The 23,966-nt window shown below is 47.7% G+C and overlaps 2 protein-coding genes across 4 annotated transcripts in view; one reads left to right on the plus strand and one right to left on the minus strand.

Moving 5' to 3' along the window:
• Positions 1-3,558: 3,558 nt before the first annotated feature.
• GMFG (glia maturation factor gamma) lies at positions 3,559-11,960 on the minus strand. Of its 3 annotated transcripts, none has more exons than XM_033127053.1 (7): positions 11,735-11,960; positions 8,128-8,224; positions 7,910-7,959; positions 7,058-7,107; positions 4,632-4,714; positions 3,962-4,035; positions 3,559-3,753 (listed from the first exon to the last, which is right to left on the minus strand). In XM_033127053.1, the coding sequence occupies exons 1-7, from the start codon at positions 11,840-11,842 to the stop codon at positions 3,682-3,684; spliced, it is 534 nt and encodes a 177-aa protein (XP_032982944.1). In that variant the 5' UTR covers positions 11,843-11,960; the 3' UTR covers positions 3,559-3,681. The 3 variants fall into 3 exon arrangements, with proteins under 3 accessions (XP_032982944.1, XP_032982945.1, XP_032982946.1); XM_033127054.1 differs by lacking the exon at positions 11,735-11,960 and adding an exon at positions 8,638-8,694; XM_033127055.1 differs by lacking the exon at positions 11,735-11,960 and adding an exon at positions 8,662-8,804 and having other exon boundaries at positions 3,566-3,753.
• A 690-nt stretch (positions 11,961-12,650) lies between these two features.
• The window catches only part of SAMD4B (sterile alpha motif domain containing 4B), a 34,687-nt gene continuing 23,371 nt past the window's right edge, over positions 12,651-23,966 (plus strand). Inside the window, exon 1 of the mRNA XM_033127383.1 lies at positions 12,651-12,756. The gene's annotated coding sequence lies outside the window, so the exon portion shown is untranslated. The remainder of the gene's footprint in view (positions 12,757-23,966) is intronic.

Below are 23,966 nucleotides of genomic sequence, written 5' to 3' on the forward strand. Positions count from 1 at the left end.
AGAGAAAGATAATAATAAGAGAGGCAGAGATATACAGAGATGGAGAAACAAAGAGCCTGCACCCAGGCAGAGGCGGCCTCACTCACAGAGCATATCTGGCCCTGCGAGCTCTTGGCCTAATCCCTGGTCACTCTTGTCTTCTGGCCTCGATGACTTTTCTGTTCCAGCTCATCCCAGCCCCTGGGCCTTGGCAGTTTTTCCGCTTCCATGGCTGATTCCTTCTTTTCATACAAGTCTTAATTCAAATGTAACCTCTTCAGAGAAGCCTTCCTTTCCCATTCTCCAATTGACACCCCCACCCCCACCAATGGTCCTGATGTCTGCAAATTACTTGCAAATACATAAAAAAAATAAGTTGATGGATGGATAGTTGGATGGATATGTGATAAAGCAAGTGCAGTAAAATGTGAATGATTGTATGTAGATGGTGGGTAGATGGGTGTTCACTGGAAAATTATTTCAACTTTGCTGCATGTTTGAAATTTTTCATAATAAATGTTGGGAGTAAAAAAAAAAAAAAAGCTGGAGGACTCTTCTAGACTAAAGAGGCAACAAAAAAATGGCCCAAACAGGTCCCATCACTTCTAGCATATCACCTCATTTTATTTCCTTCATAGCATTTGTCATTCTTAATAATGATCTTGTTTGCTTATTTGTTTACTTATTTGTTTATTGCTTATTGTCTAGTCATTGAAATGTAAGCCTCCTGAGGGCAGTGGCAGAGGCATCAATCTTCTCCAGTGTCCAGAAGGCCAATTAGCACCCGTAAACATGTGTTCTTGAATGCTTCTTGGGAGAGGACCTAGAGCTAGGTCTGCTGCAGACTCCCTGCAGAGGCCATACCCAGGAATAAACACCATCTCCCAGTCTAGGGTCCCTAAAAGGGAAAGGGCACACCCCAGCAGCTAGGGAAATGTGAGTTGGCCTGAAAAAGAGGACAACAGCCGTAAGTCTATAATGTGATTGTTTTCCTAGGGGCCTAATTCCTACCCCAAACCACCCTCATTCTTCCACAACTTAGGTCCCACCCTCTGTCTCTAAAGCTCTGCCCTAAAGCAAAACCCCAGCTTTATCTGACTTAAGCAAAGCCCAAGTGTAGGACCCACCCCCAAGCCTGAGCACCTCCCCTTAGACACCACCCTAGAGTATATAATAGTTGTTCAGACTCCCTCAGCCTCTGCCCCCAGGGGCAAGTCTCAGCCCCACTCCTCAGCCCCAGCCCCACTCCTCTATCTTAGGCTCCACTCCATAAGCATATAGTTTTCAGCCTACGGAATGGCTGGCCCGTCATGCCTACTCTGAGTCCTTCATTCTCAGCTCCCCCTAAAATCCAGTCTCCACCTCTCCAATTTAAGCCCTGCTTACATTCTAGGTTAGCAGGGAGAAGTGCCCCAGGGAAAGCGAAGGGCTGGGATTCAAAAATTAGGGGTCTTTGGGGTGGCCGGTTAGCTCAGTTAGTTAGAGCCTAATGCTGATAACACCAAGCTTGCAGGTTAGATCCCCGCATGGGCCACTGTGAGCTTCGCCCTCCATAGGAAAAAAAAAAAAAAAAAATTAGGGAGCTTGGATCTGTTCCAGCCCAGAGAGGAGGTTGGGGGAAAGAGAGGAGGTGGTCCCTAGTTTGTACCACCCCTCTAAGGAGTGGCCTCAAATCCAAAGCCACACCCCATTGTGCTGACTCTTCATTGGATAATGTATTCTGTTCTGGCTTCGCTGATTGGTCCCTCCATAATCCCTCTAGCCAAACCTACTGTGTATTGGGCTGCCCCTCAGAGTCACTCTCTCTGATTGGTCCCTGCTTTCCAAACTCCCTTCTCCTGGTTGGGTAAATCCTTGTACATGCCTCTTTCTAATTGGATTGTTTGCAACCATAAGCCTGGATGCAGACAGAAGTTCAACAATTGGGCAGGAGGAGAAATGGAGGAGGGAGAGGAGGGAGAGGAAGAGGAGGAGATGGTTCCCTAAATCCCATGCCTAAGAGAGGGAGTGGCCATTGGCCACAGGATAGCCTTGGGTTAAAGTTGTAACTGTACAGACCCTAGCTGTGGGACTTCAGGGAACCATTTTTAGCTTCTGGGCCTCAGTTTCTTCATCTGTAAATTGGGGATTATAATGGCATCTTCTTCATGGGGTATTAAATGAGTTAATACCTGTAAAGTGCTTATAGAAGTACCTGGCACGTAGGAAGCCCTCAATCAGAGAGTTAGCTATTATTATTAATTTGATCATGTGAGTGCATGACCTTGGACAAGTCCTTTTACCTCTCTGACCCTTGCAGGTGAGGAATTGCTTGACCTGTTAATTGAATGACCTCTCCTATCCCCAGCCCATCCTCCTCTTCCATCTCTAGCCATCAGGGCTCAGGCTACGACGGGTGGGTGAGGGGCGCGGGGTTGGAGATATGCCTGGCAGAGAGATGGTGGGGACACTAGGACAGGTGTCAGCAGAGAGGAGCTCAACTCAACCCCCCCCCCGCCCCCGCCCCGGGGGAATTTCTCTATTCCCGATGTAGAATGATTCTATCCTGAATCCCTCATGCAAGGGCTTGTCCTGATTGGGGATGGGCAGAGTGGGGTGGTGAGAGGATGCTGTGTTTCAGCTGGGAGGGCTGGGGGAGGGTTAGAGCTGGGCTGTGGACCCTCCCCCAGGAATGCCAGGGCTGGGGGAGAGGCAGCCCAGGCCCAAGGTCACAGTGCCATTGTTTCCGTGGCAACGGACACGTCTCTACAGGGAACCTGGAAAGGGGTGGGAGAGAGGGAGCTCCCAGCTCCCTGAATCTGCAGACTGACAGAGGAACTGAGACATGGAGAAGCAGAGACTGAAAGAGTGATTTATATCTATGAAGACCTGCCCATCTCAGAGTTTTTAGAGCCTGGTACACTATAGCTGCTCAATAAATGTCCCTTAGAGACAGAAACAGGGAGGCAGAGAGAGTCAAGTGCCTAGAGATGCCAGAAGAAAAAAAGAAGAATTTCCAGACAGGGGTGAGTAGGATGTCCCTTTCCTGTCCCCTCAACTTCATGCCCTTCAGGGGTCCACTGAGGAACCTGGATCCTCTTTGCCTTCCCAGTCCTGGGCCCTCAGACCTACCCAACCACACAAACCATCCACCCTAGCAACTCCTGAGCCCCTCAAGCAATTATGTTTGATCTTTCAACAACTTTTCTGCCTTTAAATTCTTCCTGCTTGGGGGCTCACTGAGAAAAGTAGCATTCAGTGCAAGCTAATGCCTGCTAGCCCCTAGAGCTGGGACGGGAAGGGAGGAGGAGGGGAAACAGGCACCCACCCAGGTGTCTTTATGCCTCTTGGGAGTGGCTTATCCATGGATTCAAATATTCCCACAATTCCTTCAGGAAAACCGACCTCTTCCACCACCACCACCCTCCCAAGGAAACCCCACAGGCCCCTCCCTTTCTTTCAGAGAAACAGGTATCCATCCTTCTTTCCTCCCCGGACTTGTAAGGCATCCACTTGGTCTGCCTGCCCTCTGCTGGCCCAAAGCTGGTACTGCAGGGACTGTCCTCGCGCTCACCGTGAGAAACAAACTGAGCCAGAACGGAGGATCTCTGAGTTCTTGCATTTTAATTTATTTAGGGTCTCAACTGTTCAAGTCCTAGGGATCCGAGTCCCCAGTTCCTTTGGGAACTCAGACATCAGGAATTCAGATCCCCATCCCAGAGGTCAACGAAAGAAAGACAACTTCTCTCGGAGCCAGGCCTCGGTGAGGTCATCAGTGGTACGGATTTCAAATACCTGGGAAGGGAGAGTTCTCAGTGTTATGATCCACTCGGGAACTGAGACAGCGAGGACTCTGGCCCCCTCCTCTCTAAGACCAGGAGTCCAGATCCCCAGAACCCTCCTCCATCAGACCCAGGCACTGGTCCCCCAGCCCCCTCCTCCCTCAGACCCAGGAGCCCAGACTCCCAGACCCCTCCTCCCCAAAACTAACACAGGCCCAGACCTTTGTGAGCTCTGCTGTCTGTACCAGTCTGTTTTTACTCCCTGCATACATCATCTGTTGTTCCGGCTTGCAGCCTGCATGGAACAGAAAAGAAAAGAGAGCAGTGCTGGGGGGCCCTGGGGTGTTCTCTAAGGCTCCAGTAATGTCCTGCAGGCCGTGGAGTTTTCTAAGTGTCCTAGGAGCTGTTCTAAGGAGTTCCTGGAGGCTATATTCAGTTTCCAGTTTTGTCTAGGGGCTTGAAGCTATTCTGAGGGTCTCTGGAGATGGCTTAGGGGCCATCTAGGTAAGTTTCTAGGTAAAAGGAAGAAGGAAGTTTACTTACACCTCTGTGTAAGTAAAGTACTTACACCTTTACTTTTACCTAGAAGGAGTTTCTAGGTAAAAGGAAGAAGGAAGTTTACTTACACCTCTGTGGACTGAGAAAGAAGGGTGGGCTCTTGAATCTGTGCCCCAACCTCTACCCAACTGCTCTTCCAGTACTCACACACCACACACATCACATAATCACCCATTCAGGTACTCACCAAGTCACACACACACACACACACACACACAGGCACCTACTCACATTCACACAGTCACATACACCTGCACTCACAAACACACTCTTATACACCCCACACCCAGAATCTAAGACCCTCTTCTCAGGATGGGTAGAGCTGTGTCTTACCTACAGGACTGGAGAAGATGAAACACAGGGGGTAGGATACTCGGCCATCTGCGTGCTCGTACTTGTAGCTGTAAACCACGAACCTACACCAGTGAAAGAGAATTCAAATTGAGGCCTTCAGCCTGGAGCTCAGGCCCAATGCCCATTAGCTGAGTCCACAACCTTGAAATCTTGCCTCAGTCTGAGAACCTAAGGTTAACAACTAAGACCCAGGGTTCTTGCCTCAAACACAATAAATGATCAAAAATAACAATTATAGTAAGTGCTAAATAGAACTACCATATGATCCAGCAATTCCACTTCAGGGTATTTATCGAAAGAAAATGAAACATTAATTCGAAAATATATATTGCACCCCCATGTCCATTGCAGCGTTATTTACAATAGCCAAGATATGGAAACAACCTAAATCTCCATCGATGAATGAATGGATAAAGATGTGGTATATATGCACAATGGAATACTACTCAGCCATATAAAAGAATGAAACTTTGCCATTTGTGAAAACATGGATGGACCTTGAGGGCCTTATGCTAAATGAAATGAAGTCAGACAGAAAAAGACAAATACCGTATGATCTCACTGATATGTGGAATTTAAAAAAACAAAAAAACAAGCTCACAGATAGAGAACAGATTGGTGGCTGCCAGTGGGAGGGGTTGGGGGTGGGCCAAATGGGTGAAGGGGATATCAAAAGGTACGAACTTCCAGTTATAAAATAAATAGTCATGAGTATCTAATATATAGCATGGTTGAGTATACTTAATAATACTGTATTGCATATTTGAAAGTTGCTAAGAGTAAATCTTAAAAGTCCTCATCACAAGAAAAAATGTTTTTGTAACTATGTATGGTGACAGACTAGACTTACTGTGCTGCTGATTTTTTTTTTAATTTATTGGGGTGACAATTGTTAGTAAAATTACATAGATTTCAGGTGTACAATTCTGTATTACATCATCTATAAATCCCATTGTGTGTTCACCACCCAGAGTCAGTTCTCCTTCCATCACCATATTGATTTTGTAATATATACAAATATTGACTCATGTTGTACACCTGAAACTAATATATAGTCATGTTATATGTCAAATATACATTAATAAAAAATTTTAAAAAGAAAAACCTAATGGCTTAAGAAATTATTTGACTCACAACAACCCTATGCCATAGGTGCTGTTATTATCCTCATACTACAAATGGGAAAACTGAAGCCCAGAGATGTGATGTCACTTGCCCAAGGTTCTGTGGATAGATTTGAACCCAGGAAATTTGGTTCCAGAGTGTAAATGCTCAACCATTACTACTAGTGTCCAACACTCTAGAACCCCAGGCTGAGACCAGACTCAGCTATGTAATTTACCAAGCTCAGTGCAAAATGAAAATGTGGAGCCCTTTGTCCAAAAGGCCGGAGAAAAGTGTTTTCCTTTCTTCAGCAGTCTCTCCCCAGACTAATCTTTTTTTTTTTCAGACTAATCTTTTTTAATTTGCTATTTAAAGTCGTGCTGTCTTGGGCATGGGGACACTTGCAGGGAGAGTGTGGATTCTCACAGGCGAACCCTGGCACTTATCATGCAGGGGGTGTGTGCTGACCCTGGCCCTGACCCTGACCCTCCCCAAATCTGCACTCAGGCCCCTTGCCTGGGGCAGAGGACAGCAGCTGCCACTGGGCAGTGCAGATGGTAGGTGGCTGAGAACCCATCTAGGGCTGGAGGTGGGACCCCATGTGAGCCAAGAAAGTCTCCAAGCCCCCAACACATGCTCCATTGTCCCAGAAGACTTCACACAAAATACAAATTCAAAGATAAAACTATAAAGAATTTCCAGACAGCAGGCAGCTGCAGAGCATTCCATCCCCCACCTCCACCCATTCAAGGTGCCCTTCCAGGTATGGGGCCCTGTGAGATGCCAGGGAAGCTGGTCTGGCTGAGAGCTAGAGTCTGGGATGGAAGCTCAAAATCCTTGGGCACCCAAAATTCCCCCCAGGCGAGATGGAAAATCTAAATAGACCAGTTTTCATAGAAGTGTCAAAGAGCTCCTCCACATACAGAAAGCACCAGGCTCATGTGGCTTCACACAGGATTCTCTCCAATCGTTAAAGGTCAGATCATTCTTTTGCTATCTGAGGTATCCCTCAGCATCAAAAAAGAAGGAAATTTTCATTTTTTTAAAAATGAAACATGTACAATGTGGAGACCAAAACCTGACAGTTTGTATTTTAAAAACCAAGCTCTAATACCATGCATGATTATCAGTATAAAATTCTGCACTAAAATATTAGTATACTGTACCAAAAGTCCTAGGGTAAAAACTCTTGGCCTCAAACACAGATCTCAAGCCTGTGAATAGGACTGGAACCCAACTCTCCACCTCCATTATCATCCCTCTCCCCATGGCCTGACCCTCCCATTCCTTCCCCAGGATACCTGGGCTGTCTCTCTGGCAACTCCATTTTTAGTTCCTCTGGAGAAATGTTCTGGGAGGGGTGGGGAACAAAACAGGAGAGAAGAAAATACTGCCATTAAAGAAGCACTTACTATGTGCCAACGCACTGGTCTAAGAAACGCACATGGATTAACTCATTGAGCTCTCCCCTAACCCTGTGGTGTAGGTCCTATTATTATCCCTACTTTACAGGTAAGCAGTCTGAGGCCCAGAGGTGTTAAGACACTTACCTAAGATTGCACAGTAACTCTGAGCAGCAGAGTTCAGATTTGAATCTGGGTTTAAATTGTAACCACTTCACTACACTTAGTTTCTGAGGACCTGAGGGAGCCCAGCTCCTAGTCAGTTCTCCTTTCCTGTCTCAAAGTCCCAGCCTCAGTCTCCATGGACACCCCTTAAATCCTTACCACAACACTAGCAAGTAAGCCTTATTATTGTCCCCATGTTACTGATAAAGACAGGGAGGGTGAGGTCTACCCTTTTATAAAGGATTTCCGCTAGCTTTTTGATAACTTGTCTGGAAACTCATTTATCATCATCATAATCATCGTCATTTTATTGAGTATATACTATGAGCCAGGGCTTCTTCTAAGCCCATTACAAAGATTAAATCATTGAATCCACAAACAACTCTATGAGGAAGATTCACAGATAAGGAAACAGAGGCCCATATAGGCTACATCTCTCACTTAGGGTCACAGCTGAGCTGGGACTTAACCCCCAAGTCGTTCTGGTCCCTCCTAATGCCATGCTCTTAGCATCAGTTCTAGCCCCTGGATCTCTCAGTCCCACCCTGTGCTTCTTGGGGGGTCCCATCCACCCCAGCCCCTCACCTGAAATTCTTCCTCCAGCACAACCATCTGTCGGTCTTTGTCCACCTTCACTGGGGAGGGATGGCATACAGGGGTTAGCCGCCCCCTCCCATCCATTGGTGACACTTGCCCAGCCCTCCTCATTTGTCCCCAACCCCCTCCCATCCTTCCACAGGGGTGAGGGGACGGGGGAGTGGGGGGTAGGTTGGGGGAGTGGGGTAGGGTAGAATGACACTCACTTATTATGGCCGCATTGTCTGTCTCCTTTCGAAAGCGGAATTTCCTCAGCTTTTCCTTTAGCTCTGGGTCCACCTCACACACCACCAGGGAGTCTGACTGTAGAGGAGCCCAGTAAGAGCTGAGCTGGACTGGCCTCAGCCCCTGTCACCACCCCCCCCACACCCCAATCCTCAGTTTCTCCATCTACTAAGGAAAAGGAGCACCCCGATAGCCTATACGAGACCTTTGTGAACATGAGAAAAAGGCACCCATTCCTTGGGCAGACACTACCCTCACCAGGGCACACACTTGGGATGCAGAGCAGAGGCTGCACTCCAGCCCTCCTAAACGGGTACCCTTGGGCAACACTCAAGGAGACTCAGGGATCTGCTTGCCTGGGGCTAAACCCGGAACCACCATCTCTCTTCCCCCAGCCTGAACCTTTGCTGCAGTGGGGTCCCCTTCCCAGCCCCTGACCTCCAACCCACAGCCTGACCTTCACCCAGGTGCCCTCCCAGCCCCAGACCCACCCCATAGACCCCTGGCCCCCTGACCATGGCTTTTCTGTCCGCAGGCGTCTTCTTTACTCAGTTCCGCTGTCTTCTAGGGGTGGGGACCAGGGCTTGGGGGGCGGGGTGTGGGGTAGGGGAAAGGTTTCATCCAACACCACATCCTGTTTATGCCCATTCTGAGACAACTGTCACAGAGGGCTCCTCCCCCTCCTTCCTTCCCTTCATCTGCCAAGACCTCCCAGCTTTTGCTATCACCTAGACCGGCATTCAAATGCTACTTTGCGGTGTGACCCTAGCTAAGTAACTTTACCCCTCCGATTCAAGATTTATTGTGAGGATAAAATAGCTTTACATGTCTCCTGGCATGGTGGACACACTCAATATACACTACATAATGAGCTCTTTAGCTCCTCCCCTCCTCCAGGAAGCCTTCCTGCATTTACCCCTATTCAGAATATTTTAATTCCAGAGCTGAAAAGAGGAGCTTAGAGATGTTTGCTGGTCAAACTGCCACCTATTATGTTGATGGGAAAAGGGAGACAAGAGAGGAGACGCCACAGCACCCAGGTAATGGTGAATTTTTTCCTGGTGTTATTCAGCCTCATGGGCTTTATAATAGACCCATAATATTCAATCTTGGTATTCAATCTTGTCAGACCAATACCCCCATTTTTATTAAGAGCATTTTGTATTGCTTTCTATCCCATCCTGAAATGAAATTTCTAGATAATGTAACCTACTTATACATGATTTAAAAAAAAATCAATATAATGTCCTTATTGTCATATAAAGGAGAAATAAGAAGGAAGTAATTTATAGGAAAATTTATATGTATTTCACTGAGAATTTATAAGCACACAAAAGAGAATTTTCACAAGTCCCAGACTCACAATGGCTGGCTTCTCTCCATAGTAGTGGATAAATCTTTCTCGTCCCCCTCTGCTCTGCACTAGATGCCACCCTGTCACCCACTCAAGGGCATGGCTGCAGCTTTTCTCCCTCTCCCTGCATTACCCATGTTTCTGTCTCTGCTGGATCTTTCCCTCAGACTACACACAGTGTTCTCTCTTCCACCTTACAAACTAAAAACCCTATCTCCTGCCCAGCCACTGCCCATTCATTTCCTTCCCTTTTCAGCAAAACTTCTCGAAAGAATCATCTACACTTGCTGCCTCCAATTTCTCCTCTTAATTTTCTCTTCTACTCTCTCCCAGCAGACTCTCAGTCCTGTCCATCTCCACTGACCAGGCCACCAATGACCTCTAAAGGGCTGGATAGCTCTCATGGTCAATTCTCAGTTTTCATCGACCATGCCATGTCAGCTGCATCTGACACCATCCATTGCTCTCTGCACTCTGAAACACGTTTTCCACTTGGCCTGTAGAGCGCCACCCTGGCCAGACTTTCCTCTGACTTCTCTGGCTGTTCCTCCTTTTAACAGTGGGGCGTCCCCTCAGTCTTTGGTCCCCTTCTCTTTTCCATCTACTTTTCCCTCTTCCTGATCTCGTCAGTCTCTTGCCTTTCAAAGGGGGATACCTTAATTATTTCTCCAGCCCGGGACTCTTACATCCATCAGCCAACCTGACATCTCCACCTGGATGTCTTGGAGCCATCCTTGAACACTTCTCTTTCCAGAACTCGTCAGCCCTGAACTTCTAAAAATAACCAGAACCTGCCTACTTCTCCCCCTCCACAGCCCATATCCTGGTTCTGCCACCTTCATCTCCTGTCTAAATTCATGAAAGAGCCTCTGCACTATTTCCCTGCTCCTCCCACCCCACACTCTATTCTTCATAGGACTACCAGAGGAATTCTAATAAAACCCAAGTCAAATGACACACTTCCTCTCTCAAAACCCTTCTGTGACTCTCGGATTATTTGGGTAAAAGCGAAAGTCCTTACAGTGGCCTTTAAAACTAAATTATATGCCATCACCCCTCCTCCATTTCCTGTTGGACCCTGTCTTCCACTACTCTCTGCTTTGCTCCCTCCAACCACGCTAGCCTTTTTGTGGTTCTGTGAATGATCCTACCACTGGGCCTTTGCACTTGCCATTTCCACTTTTGGGAACGCTCTTTCCCTCATGGTTCACCCCTTCATTCCTTCAGGTTTCACCTGTTCAAATCTCAGCTGATCAAAGACGCCTTTCCCCATCTAAACCAGCGCTGACACCATCTCTCCATCCCCTTAGCTTGCTTTTTCTCTATAGTACTGATCACCAAGATACATTGTGTTTATTCATTGTTTGTGTCCCCCAAACTAGAATGTAAGCTTTGTGAAGGCAAAGATGTTTGTCTGCCCTGTTCATTGTTGAATTTCTAGTACCGTGAGCGGTGCGTGGTACATATTAAGTACTTAAGATATATTATTAAATGAGTAAATGAACCGGCACCTATAGAGCACAATCACTCTATATGGTGTGAAAGTCGTTGCTTCAATATAGGGGGTAGTGGATGGGGGGTCAGTGCCATCACCCACCCTGGCCTGAAATGGCCTTGCCTTACAGCATCTGTGATGCCACTCTCCTGGTTTTCCTCCTCTCTGGCTGCTCCTTCTCAATGTATGTTGAGTGCTTTGCTCAACCCTTCCGTGTTCCGTTTTCTCGAAGTTCTGTAGGGTCCTTGTCTCCATTCATCCCGCATACCCTCCCCAGGATAGGTCACTTAACTCCCACAACTTCGATTACCATCGTTGACGATGCTCAAATCTTGGTTTCCAGCCCCAATTTTTCTCGTAAGCTTTGGACCCAGAGGTTGTACAGCCTCGTAGACCCTGCTGCTGGGTGGCCCACACTGAGCTCAGCATCTTCAGAACCTGCATCTTTTCTGGGTCTCCTTTTCAGGTAGACTCCCCACCCCCCAAACCTCCAATCTCCCAGCCAGAGGGCCTTGTCTTAGATTTCTCTCTCTATTCCCCTCCGTAGCTAGCCAGTCCCATGGTCAGTTCACACAACCCCCCTGGGCTCCTCTCCCACCTACACCTCCTCCCCTTCCCACAGTCCCACCCTAGTGCAAACGCCCCTCTCCCATCCCAGCTGCTTCCCTGGACTCACGCCCCCCAGTTCTATTCCCTCCAATATAGAAGCCAGAGACATCTTTCCAAACACCCAACTCACCATGGCTTTTCCCAGCTCGAATACTGTCCATGACTCCCTAGGGCTCAAGGGGCAAGTCCAATCTCCCTCAAGTGGCCAAACATCTGGCTGCAGCTCTTGTCCCACCATTCCCTGCCTTAACTCTACAGTCCATCCCGACTGTATTTCCTGAGTTCCTCTAAGAAGCCACGTCTCTGTCACCTGAGAACCTTCTGAGTGAGGACCCACTCTGCTTAGTTCACTCCGAGCCAGGGAAGTTTGCGGAATGAACGGACAGATTACAGTAGGCGGAGCAACAACTCCCATTTATTTACCGCCTCCTTTGTGCCCAGAGCTTTACACGCATCGTCTTTTTCAATCCTATTCCGTTTGAGAGAAGAAGCAATAAGCTTAGAGAGAGGTGCGCTGAGAAAGTGAAGACTCCAGAGGCCTGAGAGCCAACCTGGACTGTCGGGACACAGCCGGGCCAAGGCCTTAGGCAGGGCGCGCCGAGGGGCGGGCCTTGAACACCAGAATCAGGAATTGTGACTTAGCGCGGGGCCGCGGATGTAGACGAGCACGAGACTGCCCCCTGCGGGAGGGGAGGCCCAATCCTTGGCTGAATCGGCCCGTTGCCTGTGGCAACGCCGCGCGCACCCCGCCCCTTCCCCGCCCGCTGGGTCGCCTGCCCGTCAGTCCCCTGGCAGACCAATCACACGGAGCTGGGGGCGGGCCTCCAGGCCTCGTCCAGCCCCCGTCGCTCCCCTCACCACCAGGACCCCGCCTTCCTCCGCGCTCACCGCCCGCCCTTCGCGCTGCCCTCGCCGCCCGTTGGCGGGCGCGCTGTTCGTCACAGTGGCGCCTGCTAATGCCGACGCGCGGCGGCCCCGTCGGGGCGGGGCCAGGGGCGATGACGCACGGCGCGGTGACGCAGCGCGACGGCGGCGGTGGCGGCGGCGGTGGTCGGTGCGGGAGGAGGGAGGGGAGCTTGCGGGCCGGAGAGGGGGCGACGGCGGTGGCGGTGGCCTGAGGAGGCCCGGGCGGCGGCGGCGGCGGCCGAGGCGGTGAGTCGCGGGCAGGCCGGGCAGCCCCAGGGCGGCGGCGGGTCGGGGCGCGTGGGGCTCACCTCAGGGCGCCCCAGGCCGCCGCGCGGGCGGCCCCGCCCCCTCAGGGACCCCGAGCCGCGGGCGGGCGGGGAGCGCGGGCCTCGGGGGTCCCAGCCCCCTACCCCTGTCCCCCGAATCGCCCTCACTGTGCTCCTCGGAAGCTTCCCTTCCAGATCCCCCTCACACCCTCGGGATCGACCCCGCATGTCTACCTCAGACATCTCCTTGGAGGGCGGTCCCCGGCCCCCCCAAATCTCCCTCAGAGACCCCTGACAGCCCCCATCCCACCCCCTCCTTCGGTCCCAGGTCTCTCTGGGAGCCCACCCCTTCCATTCCCACAGGCTTCTCCAGAGACGACCTAGGTCTTCGAAATCGGCCTCAGAGAACCCCCGCTCTGGCCCCAGTCCTCCATCCTCCTCCTCTTTCCAGAAATATTCCCCGAGGCCACTCCTCGGATATTCCAGCAATATGTGTCAGATGTCTTCTCCAGGAGCCTCCCTCGGAAGCCCTGAAACCCTCTTTCAGAGTCTCCCTCAAATACCCTCCAGACCCGGCATTCCTGGAATCTCCCCCAGAGACCCACTTCACGTTGCCCCACAGTCTCCCCCAGACTTCCCTCTCACACATCCCAGGAATTTTCCCTCCCGCCTGCCCCCATACCAGAAATCGCCGGAGAGATTTTCCACTCAGGCCCCAAATCCCGGCACCCCTTCCCCCAAATCCGTCAGAATGCCCCTAATGTGCCCAGAAAAATCCTCCTCAGAGACTGAAATGTCCTCAGATGCCCAACACCCACCGGGAGGACCCCCCCCCCAGCAGCCGTCTCCCATATACACTCCCCCTTCACATATCCCTGAAGCTATATCTTTGGACCCTTCCACAGATCCCAACAATCTCTCCCAGAGACCTCATGTCCCTTAAATCTCACCACCCTGAAATGCCCTAGAGATCACCCCCATGCACCCCAAAAATCTTCCTCTGTGACCCTTCTCACTTATCCCAAAAATCTTCTCCAGAGATTCCTTGAAGTCGATGGCAGACTCTTCTCCCACGTTCCAAAAGCCTCTTCCAAAACCCCTTTTGTGGATCCCAAATCTTACCCAGTAACCCACACCAAGCTTCTTCAGGACTGCAAACACTTCCCTTATGGTTTCTCTCTACAACCTCCCCTTCTGGACCTACTTTTAGAGGAACTTTCTAAACGGCCTCCTCACAACCCGTCACCCCTAAGACCCTCTTCATGAGCCCCCTGAGATACCGTTTTTCAAGATCTCACATCTTCTCAGAGACCCAGCAACCTCTCTTGAGCCCCCCTGAGGGGTGCCCTTGAGAGACCGTTCCAACACCCCCCAGAAGCCCTTGAATCACCACTCAGAAACCTCCTGCCTCACTAAGAGACTTTTCCTAGAGCTTTTCCTCCTTGAATTCTCCCTTACAGGTTCCCTCAAATCCTCCCTAGAAGACCTCCCCGCCCACCCCCCCCATCTTTCCTCAAAATAACTCAGAGCTCCTGCTCTTAGAAAGTCCCAGAATTCTTTCCGAAAAACCCTCCGCTCTGACATTCCCACATTCCACTCAGAAGGCCCACCGTCCCCATACACCCTTTCGAGGACTTTACTCAGAGTTGTTCCTAAAAAGACCTCTGTCACCGTGCTCCAGTGCATGGAAGAGCTCTCCCGGAAGACCACACGTCCCAGATACCCTGTAAACCCTGTAAAGGCTTTTCTCCAAAATTGCCCTGCATCAACAACCCAAACCCCAACTTCATGAGACTTCCTTAGAACTCTCCCTCAGAATCCCCCTCTGATATCCGCAAGAAACCTTATCCAGGACCCTATCAGATGCACCCCTTTTAGGACCCCTATTTACACCCTCTCATCTCCATTCTTTTTCCCCTGAGATCAATTAAGAGCTCCTGCGCAGATCTGAGCCTCCTTCCCCCATTATCCCTTCATAGGCTTCCATCATCCTCCAAACAACACCCCCCAACAGGCTCCATGTCTCCTTTCAATAAAAAGTTCCCCAGGAGACACCTCCACCCCTTGAAATCCTAACCCTCAGAGACCTTTCTCTCAGACCATTTTTCTTAGGTTCCGTCCTCATAGATCCCCCCTACTTCCTTCAGATCCTCCCTTCAGAGATTGAGAGACCCTAACACCGTCCTTAGAGACTATTTGAGGAGTCCTCCCACTTTCCTTTCAGAAGCTTTCTCCTTCTTTTTCCCCTTTGAGGGCCTCCTCACTAAAGAATCTCTTCCCCTATAGCAGTGGTCCTCAAAGTGTGGTCCCTGCACCAGCAGGATCTGCATCACCTGGGTACTTGTTAGAAATGCAAATTCTTGAGTCCCAGCCCAGACCTACTGAATCAGAAAACCTGGTACTCGGACCCAGCAATCTGGTTTTAGGACCCCTCCTGGTGCTTCTGATGCATGTTCAAATTTGAGAGCCACTGTCCTCTAGGAGGATTTTCCTTTCCCCGCAGAAAGCCCTCGAAAGATGCCTCGGGGTGTACTTCTGTGCCCTACTGCCCACCCCCGTTTTCATGGGTGTACCCTTTGTGAAGTACTCATCCTCCAGAAAGACTCCTAACTCTCCTCAAAAGGCTTCTGGCTTTTCCACAAGGTTACCCCACCCTTTGAGCAGTTACTTCACATTCTTCCTTTCTATGGTTCCCTTTCACATCTTCCTCAGCACTTTCTCCTTCTGACTTCCCCTCCACACTGTCTTCTAGCCTTTGGAGCTTCTGCTTCGAATTGGTACCTCCTCGAACGCACACGTCCAGCTCTTCTCATCTCGTCCTCATCTATCCTTCACACAGGCATCTGCAAATATTTTCATTTTCTGTGTCTTACTGCCCAGAGCCCGCCATTGTATTTCTTAGAGCACAGTCACCTTCTTCCTTGTAATCTTTTATGTACTTGACCACTCATCCACACTGGACTGGGAGTGTGGAAAGTACTGAGATGTGTGTTGTACCTCTCTGAATCCCACAAGGGATCTGCCATCTTGTAAGTTATTGGGAATCATTGGAGAATGGGCTGCTCTTCTTGGTTTGGCCAGAAATCTCTAAGTTCCTCAGATCTCACTCCTCATTCAGGTTCAACACACCTTCTTGCCCCTTCCTTCCCTCTCCCCTCCTTTCTTCTCTACCCAGCCCCTTTTGCCTCTCCTGTCTGCCCCACCTGCTCCTACCTGTGAGACTTCTTTGTGCTTTCTCCTGATTCTCAGCTACCCAAGTCCTATTCTGATTACCTGTCTCGCCCCATCCTGATTGGCTTCTCAGCCCTCCACAGGGCTCTCAACTTGCTCCAAAGGATTCTGTTTATCTTTGGGGTCGAGAAGAGGAAACAAAGATCACAGGCTCGGGACTGCCTTCAGGGAGCTCACAGTGCAGTAGAGGGTTTGAGCAGGTACATGGGGCAGAACGTGAGGTACAAATTATATGTTGTAGAAATTCAGCCGTGAGAGAAGGAACATTCTATCTGGAAATGCTTTATAGAAAAGGTGGTATTTGGGCTGCGTGGTGTTCCACAGGAGTTGGGACAATGAGTAACCTTCCAGGCAAAGGATACAGCCTATGCAGTGGGTCAAAGACAAAAAAGCCTCCTTGCCTCTCACCTGTGGCATGTCTTCTCTTCCCTTAAAGGACAGAGATAAAAGAAAAGAGATCTCTTCTGTCTGCATTGTGTTTTGCCAGCTGCAGTTTAGTGACCCAAAGGGTAATAATATTAATGACTACTGTTTATTGAGTAATTATTATGTGGCCATCACTGTTTAAGTGCTTCACATGCATTGTCTCATCTCACTCACAGGAACCCTATGAGGTAGGTAAACTACAATTATCCTCATTTTACAGAGGGTGAAATTGAGGACAGGTGGCACAAATAGAAGCTCTCTTGGCCCTGTCCATGCCAAGATGATCGTGTCTGGAGTCAGAGTTGGATTTTCTGTTCAGATAGGGTTGGCAGCAATGGGGCATTTTAGTGTCGTGGTTAAGTGTGCAGACTCTGGAGCCAGACAGGATTCGCGTCCCACGTTATCACCTACCAGTTTTGTGACCCAAGACAAGTTACTTAAGTTCTCTGGTCCTCAGTTGCCATGGCTAAAAAATGAAGGTGATGATATCCTGCTTCATAAAATTAAGGATTAAATAAGTTAATACATATAAAGTACTTAGAACAGTACCGTGCACATAAGTTCTTAGTGTTAGAAAAAAAAAAAAAAAAAAAAAATAGCTCATATCAGCCAGGACTCTAAAGATGTAAGTGATAGAACCTTAGCTGCTGAAACTAGTTTAATCAAAAATGAGAATTAATTGGCTCGTGTTACTGAAAAGTCCAGAGCTAGCCTTAGCATCCTCAACGGAAAGAGAACTCTTTCCTGAGAGCCCCAGTTTGAAAACAGTGCTTTTTCCCTGAATAAATGTGAGATGATGACAGAAGATCCTTAGAGACCTGTTTTGGGTTCTTTACCCTGGAACTCTCTCACTTGCTGAGCCAGGTAAGACTATGATTCCATCCCATGACCTTTCTGAGCATTGATAATAGCTCCCCTCCTCACTGTTTCCCAGCTCTAATCTGTGATTATTTGCATCCAGACAGAGTTTATGGCTAGTCTGACCCAATCAGATTTTCCTTTGGGATCTCACTGGGAGAGACAGGAATGAGGTGACTGGCTCAGTTTGGTGGTAGCCTTAGGGGAGAAGAGTACTGGTATTCAGTTCCCTATCTCAGCTTTCGGTTTCCGGGACTCAGAACTGTGGAAGGGAGTTAAGTAGATTACTACGAGTAGTTTTGTTTTGTTTGTTTTCGTGTAAATGTGTTGAATAGAGTCTGGTTGAGGGCAAGTCACAGAACAGCAGTGTATAGAGTATGCAAGTCTCAAATGTCTCTAGCAATTAAATAATTTATGGAGGTACTTTTCTAGGTACTGGAGATGCAGCAGTGAATGAAACAGTCAGCGTCTTGGAACTCATGGAACATACATTCTAATGGGGGGAGAACGTATAAACAAAAGAAATCAGGTAGTGATGTGAGCTATGAAAAAGAATTAAAGCAGGAGTGTGAAAGAAGGTGGGGGTGGCCGCTATACACAGGAGGGCAGAATTGCCTCTTTGAAGCGGTAACAATCGAATCCAATACCATGAAAGATGAGAAGGCACCACTTTGAAGATCTGGTAGTGGGGCCTTCTAATCCAAGCATCGTTACGTGTGGGGAAAGGACTGCAAGATGGGGGAATTCTCACAGGTGTTTATTGAGGGTCTGTTATGCCAGGTGCTGTGCTAGGAGCTGAAAATGCAGCAGTGGATAATAATCCAGCCACAGCATTCCCTTCCCGTGTGGGTCTTACAGTCGGCATTTTTGGAAGAGCTGTAGCCTTTGAAGAAATACCTTTTGACGATATCAGACCAAAGGCTCCTTCCTACTGGGGAGATGATGAAGTTTGGGGCACACATGAACCCAGATCTGGTTGATGAGAAGGAAACAGTCGTGTGATTATCTGGGGAAGAGCATTTCAGGTAGAGTGGTCAGCAAGTGCAAAAGCCCTGGATGTGTTCAAGGAACAGCAAGGAGACCAGTGTGGCTGGAGCATAAGTGAGGTAAAAGGAGCAGGGGATGGAGAGGTGGTTGACAGAGGCCAAATCATGGGGGGCCTTGTGGTCCATGGTAAGGAGTTTACATTTTCATTTAAGAGGATTGGGAAACTATTAGAGGATTTTTAAAGCCAGACAGTGACATGATCTGATTTTTTTTTTCTTTTTAGAAAGTTCACTGATTTTTGCAAGGAATAGAGAAGGGCAAAAAGTGGAAGCAGGAGGCAAATTAGGACGCAATACATTTGTCTAGATGATAAAGGATCATGACTTAACACAGTGATGGTAGTAAAAATGGAGAGACGCAGATATATTTTAGGTATAGAGAAAACAGAGCTTAATGGTGTCATTGGAGAAAGAGAGGAATCCAAAATGATGATAATAGCTGACAACTATCAGAGTATTTATGCCTCACAACTCTGAGAGTAGGTACTATTATTAAATCCATTTTATAGATGAGAAAACAGGCACAGCAAGGTGAAATCACTTGCCCAAATTAAGGAAGGTAGGAAGTGGTAGGGTTATATTTCCGACCCAAGCAGTCTGGTCCCAAAGCCACTTGATTTTTGGGAAAGAAAAAGGAGGGCATGTTTAGCTGACATTAAGAAAAAAGAATTATCAAGACTAGATGACAAGGTCTTATGGAAGAGGAAAGAGTCAAAGATGACTGAAATACTGAGTGAGCTGTCCATAGAGAACTGATAGTTGATTCTATAGGAGTTGATTACATTCCTAAGTGAGAGAATACATGTATGGAGAAAGGAAAGAGAGCCAAAGATAGAGTTTTAGAGGGGAGGGGTCACACATTTAAACGTGGGAGGAGTAACAGGGACAGCAATACTTTGTGGGGAGGCAGATGGGGGTTGGGGGTGGGGGGAGGAACACCAGCTTCTTCTCTACTCCAGGGTCTCCCAGAGCTCTCTAGGCTTTGCTATCTTACAGGAGGCCCTGTCTGGCTTCTCACCTCCCCTCCCTCCCATCCCCAGGACCATTCATACGAAAGCCTCATTCTTGGCTGAGGCAATAATATACCTGTATATATGTTGTGTGCATATTTCAGGAGTTTCTGAAAATAATGGTTGGATTTTACAAGAGACAAGTTGGGCTCCCTTGGCTTCTGACATTGTCCTGTTCTCAGGGCAGGATAGTAACCTTAGGTAACTAGCCTGTTACCTTGTTCATGAAGTGTGAATTCTTCAAAGGCCTAGGTGGGTGCTGTAGAAGGGCTAGGAATGGGTAGGAAGGCTAATAGGACCCCATTATTTATCCAGAGATGTTGGCATTTAAAGGGTGTACCCTTCAGCCCAACTTTCTTGGCAGTGAGAGGGAACTTACAGGAGACTGGAGCATTATTCTCAGGAACAAGCAAGAGCTCGAGAGCCAGACTGCCTGGCCTTAAACAATCTCATCTCTGGGCAGTCTTGGATAAGTGACTTAACCCTGCCTGCCTCAGTTTCTCCATCTATATAATGCGCATAATGTTATATACATATATATGAGATAGATGTAGAATATATAGTTTTGAATCAAATGAGCTCATCCATGGAAAGCTGTTAGCATAGGGTCTAGCAAATGACACTGAATGTATGATGTAGGAAGATGATGTAGGAAGACATGCTAAGCATCATGCTAGGTATTTTTATATACATTGTTTCATTTCATTCTTACAAGCTGCACTGATAAAGAAACTGAGTTACTTGCCAAAGGTCAACATAGCAAGTAAGTATCAGCAGGTTTCAGCTAGGTCTCCACAGTGCTGCTGCTGAATGAGGAGAGTTGACCTCCAAAGGTGCCTTCTGTCTGTGGGCCATTTCTCACTCTTTGGGGCCAACGAAGGAGCCTAGTGGGCAGTTTTTCCTGGAACACCTTAGCCAACTTTTGCCTCCGTTTCCCACCTTCCAGGGTTGATAGATGCTTCTGAAGAAGGTTACTTGGTCCCTTAGAGACCAAATGTGGCAGCAATATTATTGGTTTGTTTGAGAGGCTTTGCTATAGATGTTCCCCTTCCGTGTCTTTCCTCAAAGACAGGGAGTCATTTTTGGTGACATGAGGGCAAAGACCAGAGCAGTGGTGAATTCTGTTTTGTATAGGAGCAGTTAAGGCTTTTTCAACTTGAAGTGACAGAACCCAACTCAAACTGGTCTCAGTCAAAAAAGACATTTATTGGTCTGTGTAACTGAAAAGGCTGGGGTGGAGGAGGTGGGTTGGGGGAGCTTCAGGTTGGCTAGATCCAGGTCTTCAAATGACGGGAACAGGTCTCCCTTTTTCTCCCCTCATCTCTTGACTCTGCCTTCATCTGTGTTGGCTTCTTTCTAAGGCCGACTCACTGTGAGGTAGCTGAGGTGGCAACCAGTAACATTAACATCAGGAGATGTGTAATCTGAGCAACACTGAGAGCTCATTTTCCCCACTACTTCCAGCAGAAGTTCAGGGAGGACTTTTCCTTGTCCAGGCTTTGCTCCTTGTCTGCTCTTGGATCCAAGAAAGACAGTTAATTAATCCTCCAAAGGGAACGTGTGGGGCTGGTACTAGAAGGTAGGAATGGATGTTTGGCAGGCAAATCCGTCAGGTTCATCACAGTAAGAGGCCTTGGAATAAGTGCTGATGCCTCTTGCCTGGCCTGTCTCACCAAGCCAGGTGTTCCTTTCTCACTGCTGCCACGCACCCAGGATAGGCAGCTGAGGGCCTCTGGTCCTTTGATGGAAGAAAGCCATCCAGTCCTCTACAGTTACCGTGCAGACCAAGCATCCATCATCTTTCTCCGGTCCAGAACATAGGATCCCTTCATCTAGGGGTAATTTTTTTTTTTAACAATACTGAAAACCCATTGTTTACTGAGGACTGTGAACCATCCTTGAGCACTAGATCCTCTCTGTCAGTCATGTTCCCTGAGCAGTGGGGTGGCTTGAAGGTGTGAACCAGAGAGGCCCGAGGGAGGGATAGTTTTTAGACTTCTGGTCTTTTCCCAGTGTGTGTCCGTCCATCTGGTCTAAGGACCACAGGCCACACAGTCTTTGTTCTGTATACAAGTAGTAGTTCATTGTTGCTATATTAATGTGAATTAATTTCCAATATTTAAAAATAGGGGAATTTTGTTTAAAATTCCAGATTTCTGGCTCCACTTAAAAAAAAAATCTAAGACCTAACAGTACTGGATCCACATAGCAGCAGTTGATTAGAGCTGAATTGTGACCTCTCCCTTTAGACAGGCTGGTGCACTCCAGCTCACCATAGTCTTCACCAGCCTGCTTTGTTTAAACCTTGTAAGCATCATGTTTGAGACTTCGCTGTGTCCTATGTCTTTGCTTCTAGCATTTGGCTTAGAGGAAGAAGCTGGATTAATGTTTAGTCCGCATTTTATTTGGGGGGTACAGTGCTGTTGCTTAGAAAAAATAACAACCCAATAAAAGAGTTCATGGGTAAGAGTGTTTGTGGATTTGGTCACTTTTGCCATAAATGCTCTTGGCATATGAAATCTCCCATCGCAAATATTCCCTCTGAAATAGTAACATGTCCTTCTGTCTTACGAGTTGTCACCCAGTGAAGGAATCCTTCCCACTCCCAAGGGATGTTCATCTAGCCTCTGCTTGACCACTTCCAGCAGCCAGAGAGCTTATTACCTCCTCACATGGCAGCCAGTTCCGTTCTTGGACAGATACATTATTTTAAAACTCTTCCTTATGTTGAGACAGCAGCGGTCTCCTTGGGAATAAACGCCACAAAATGCTGGAGCTGGGAAGAGAAACTGATTTTTTCAGGTGTGTGAGCTACCACTCATCTATCCTACATCCAGGGCAAATACTGATGATCAATCACAGTACTCTTTCTCATTGAGCCAGAAAGTAGAATGCACCCCTAAAATTTTTGAAATTAAATTCCTTGAAAATGTACAGAAGTGTATGTTCAGTTGTAACTAGCAGTGAAACAGTAACAAGTTATGTAGAGAGTGTTATTTATTATTATTTCCTCCTCTCCAAGGTAACCAGTGTGGACAGTCTAGGGTATACCGTTCTACACTCTTTTCTATACACATATACACATAAATATTCATATATAAGGTATATAAGCATTTTTGTATATGGCTTTTTTTTTTTTTTTTTTTTTACAAAATGTCATCATATTGTACATATTGTTATGCAGCTTAAGGACATCCCACCAGGTCAGTGTTTAAAGATCAAACACTGTATGTAGATAACAGGTGTTTTTTTTGCATTTTGCTATCAGGGTCAAGCGTGTTTTTAATAGCTACATGATATCCCATTCTATGAGGTGTGCCCCAGTTTATCAGTCATTCCCCATTGCTTCATTTCTTCAGGATCCTTCTCACCATAGTGCTCCTACCACAGGCAGCTACTACCAATCGACTGGAGTTAGCCTGTGAGATAAAACCCATTTGTCATATCTCATCCAGTCTAGCTCCTTATCGCACACATTCTACAGAAGAGAAGCAAACTAGCTCGAAGATCAAAGTGAATCAGTGGCTGGGGCAAGACTAGAACTGAATTTTCTTGACTATCAACATTTCCCATATCCCATGTTGCCTGTCACTAAGAGCCGTCTGTCTACCCTGGTTCTCCTCTGGAAGAAATAAATCTAATTCCTCTTTTGTGTGCTATCCCTTCAGATATTTGAAGTCAGTTATGCCATTGCTCCTGAGTCTTCTCTCCCCCAGGGGAAACTTCCTCAATGCCTTCAGATTTTTCTCTTAGGACAAGATTTCCAAATCCCTTTACCATTCCTTTTATCTTCTTCCATGCTTACCTTTTTTATTCATTCATTCATTCATTCATTGAACAAATACATGCTAGCATCTTCTATGTGGCAGTCACTGTTCTGGGCACTGTGTGACTGTATAGCTTGCATTTTGATGGGAAGAGAGAAACACCAAACATAATAAGATGATATGTGAGGGTGTTTAATTATATAAAAGAAACAAAATACTGTTAACATAATAGAGTTAACTGAGAGAGACACTCCTTAGATTGGTCAGAGAAGATCTCTGAGGAAGTGACACTCAGCTGAGACAAGTGACAAGTAGGAGCCAGCCACAGATAGGTAAACAGGAACAAACTTGGTACAAGAAGAGGATGGAGAGGCCACAGGAGTCTTGCGGGGCCCTGTAGAACAAGATAAGAAATTTGGGTTTAGTGTAGGTTTTATTTAAGTGCAATGGGAAGTCCTTGGAGGATTTTAAGCCAAGGAGGCAACATGTGATTTCCCTTTTTAAAAGATTTCTTGGAGGCCTGTTTAACTTGGAACAATGTTTCACTTTCCCCCACACTTGCCTCACATTCAAAGGGATTGACAGCCAGGCCAGTTTCCTTTGTTCAGGTGTCCCACAAAGAATGGGTGAGGTGAGTCACGGCCATTGTCAGGAGCACCTCACAGCCCTCCTCAGCAGGAGCACAGAAGTTCAGGGAGATGGCAGTAGCTCCCTAAGACCTGAGCCCAGCAGGTTCAATGGGTCTTTGTATTGAATTCTCAGGCCTCTTGGCAGCCAGAGGTTGGTGGAGCCGAATGTGGTTTGGGGATGGAGCCAAGAGCACTGGTTGCAAGAAAGACAGGAAATGTGAGT

Source organism: Rhinolophus ferrumequinum, chromosome 15, assembly GCF_004115265.2.
Source record: "Rhinolophus ferrumequinum isolate MPI-CBG mRhiFer1 chromosome 15, mRhiFer1_v1.p, whole genome shotgun sequence".
Taxonomy (NCBI): Eukaryota; Metazoa; Chordata; class Mammalia; order Chiroptera; family Rhinolophidae; genus Rhinolophus; species Rhinolophus ferrumequinum.

Coding starts and splice junctions, on each gene's coding strand:
- GMFG (XM_033127053.1), bottom strand. CDS start 11,842: ATGGTGGGACAAGAGCTGCAGCCAGATGTTTGGCCACTTGAGGGAGAT. Junction 7,108..7,909: donor TGCTGGAGGAAGAATTTCAG/GTGAGGGGCTGG, acceptor CACCCCTCCCAG/AACATTTCTCCAGAGGAACT. Junction 3,754..3,961: donor AGACAGCAGAGCTCACAAAG/GTCTGGGCCTGT, acceptor CTCCCTTCCCAG/GTATTTGAAATCCGTACCAC.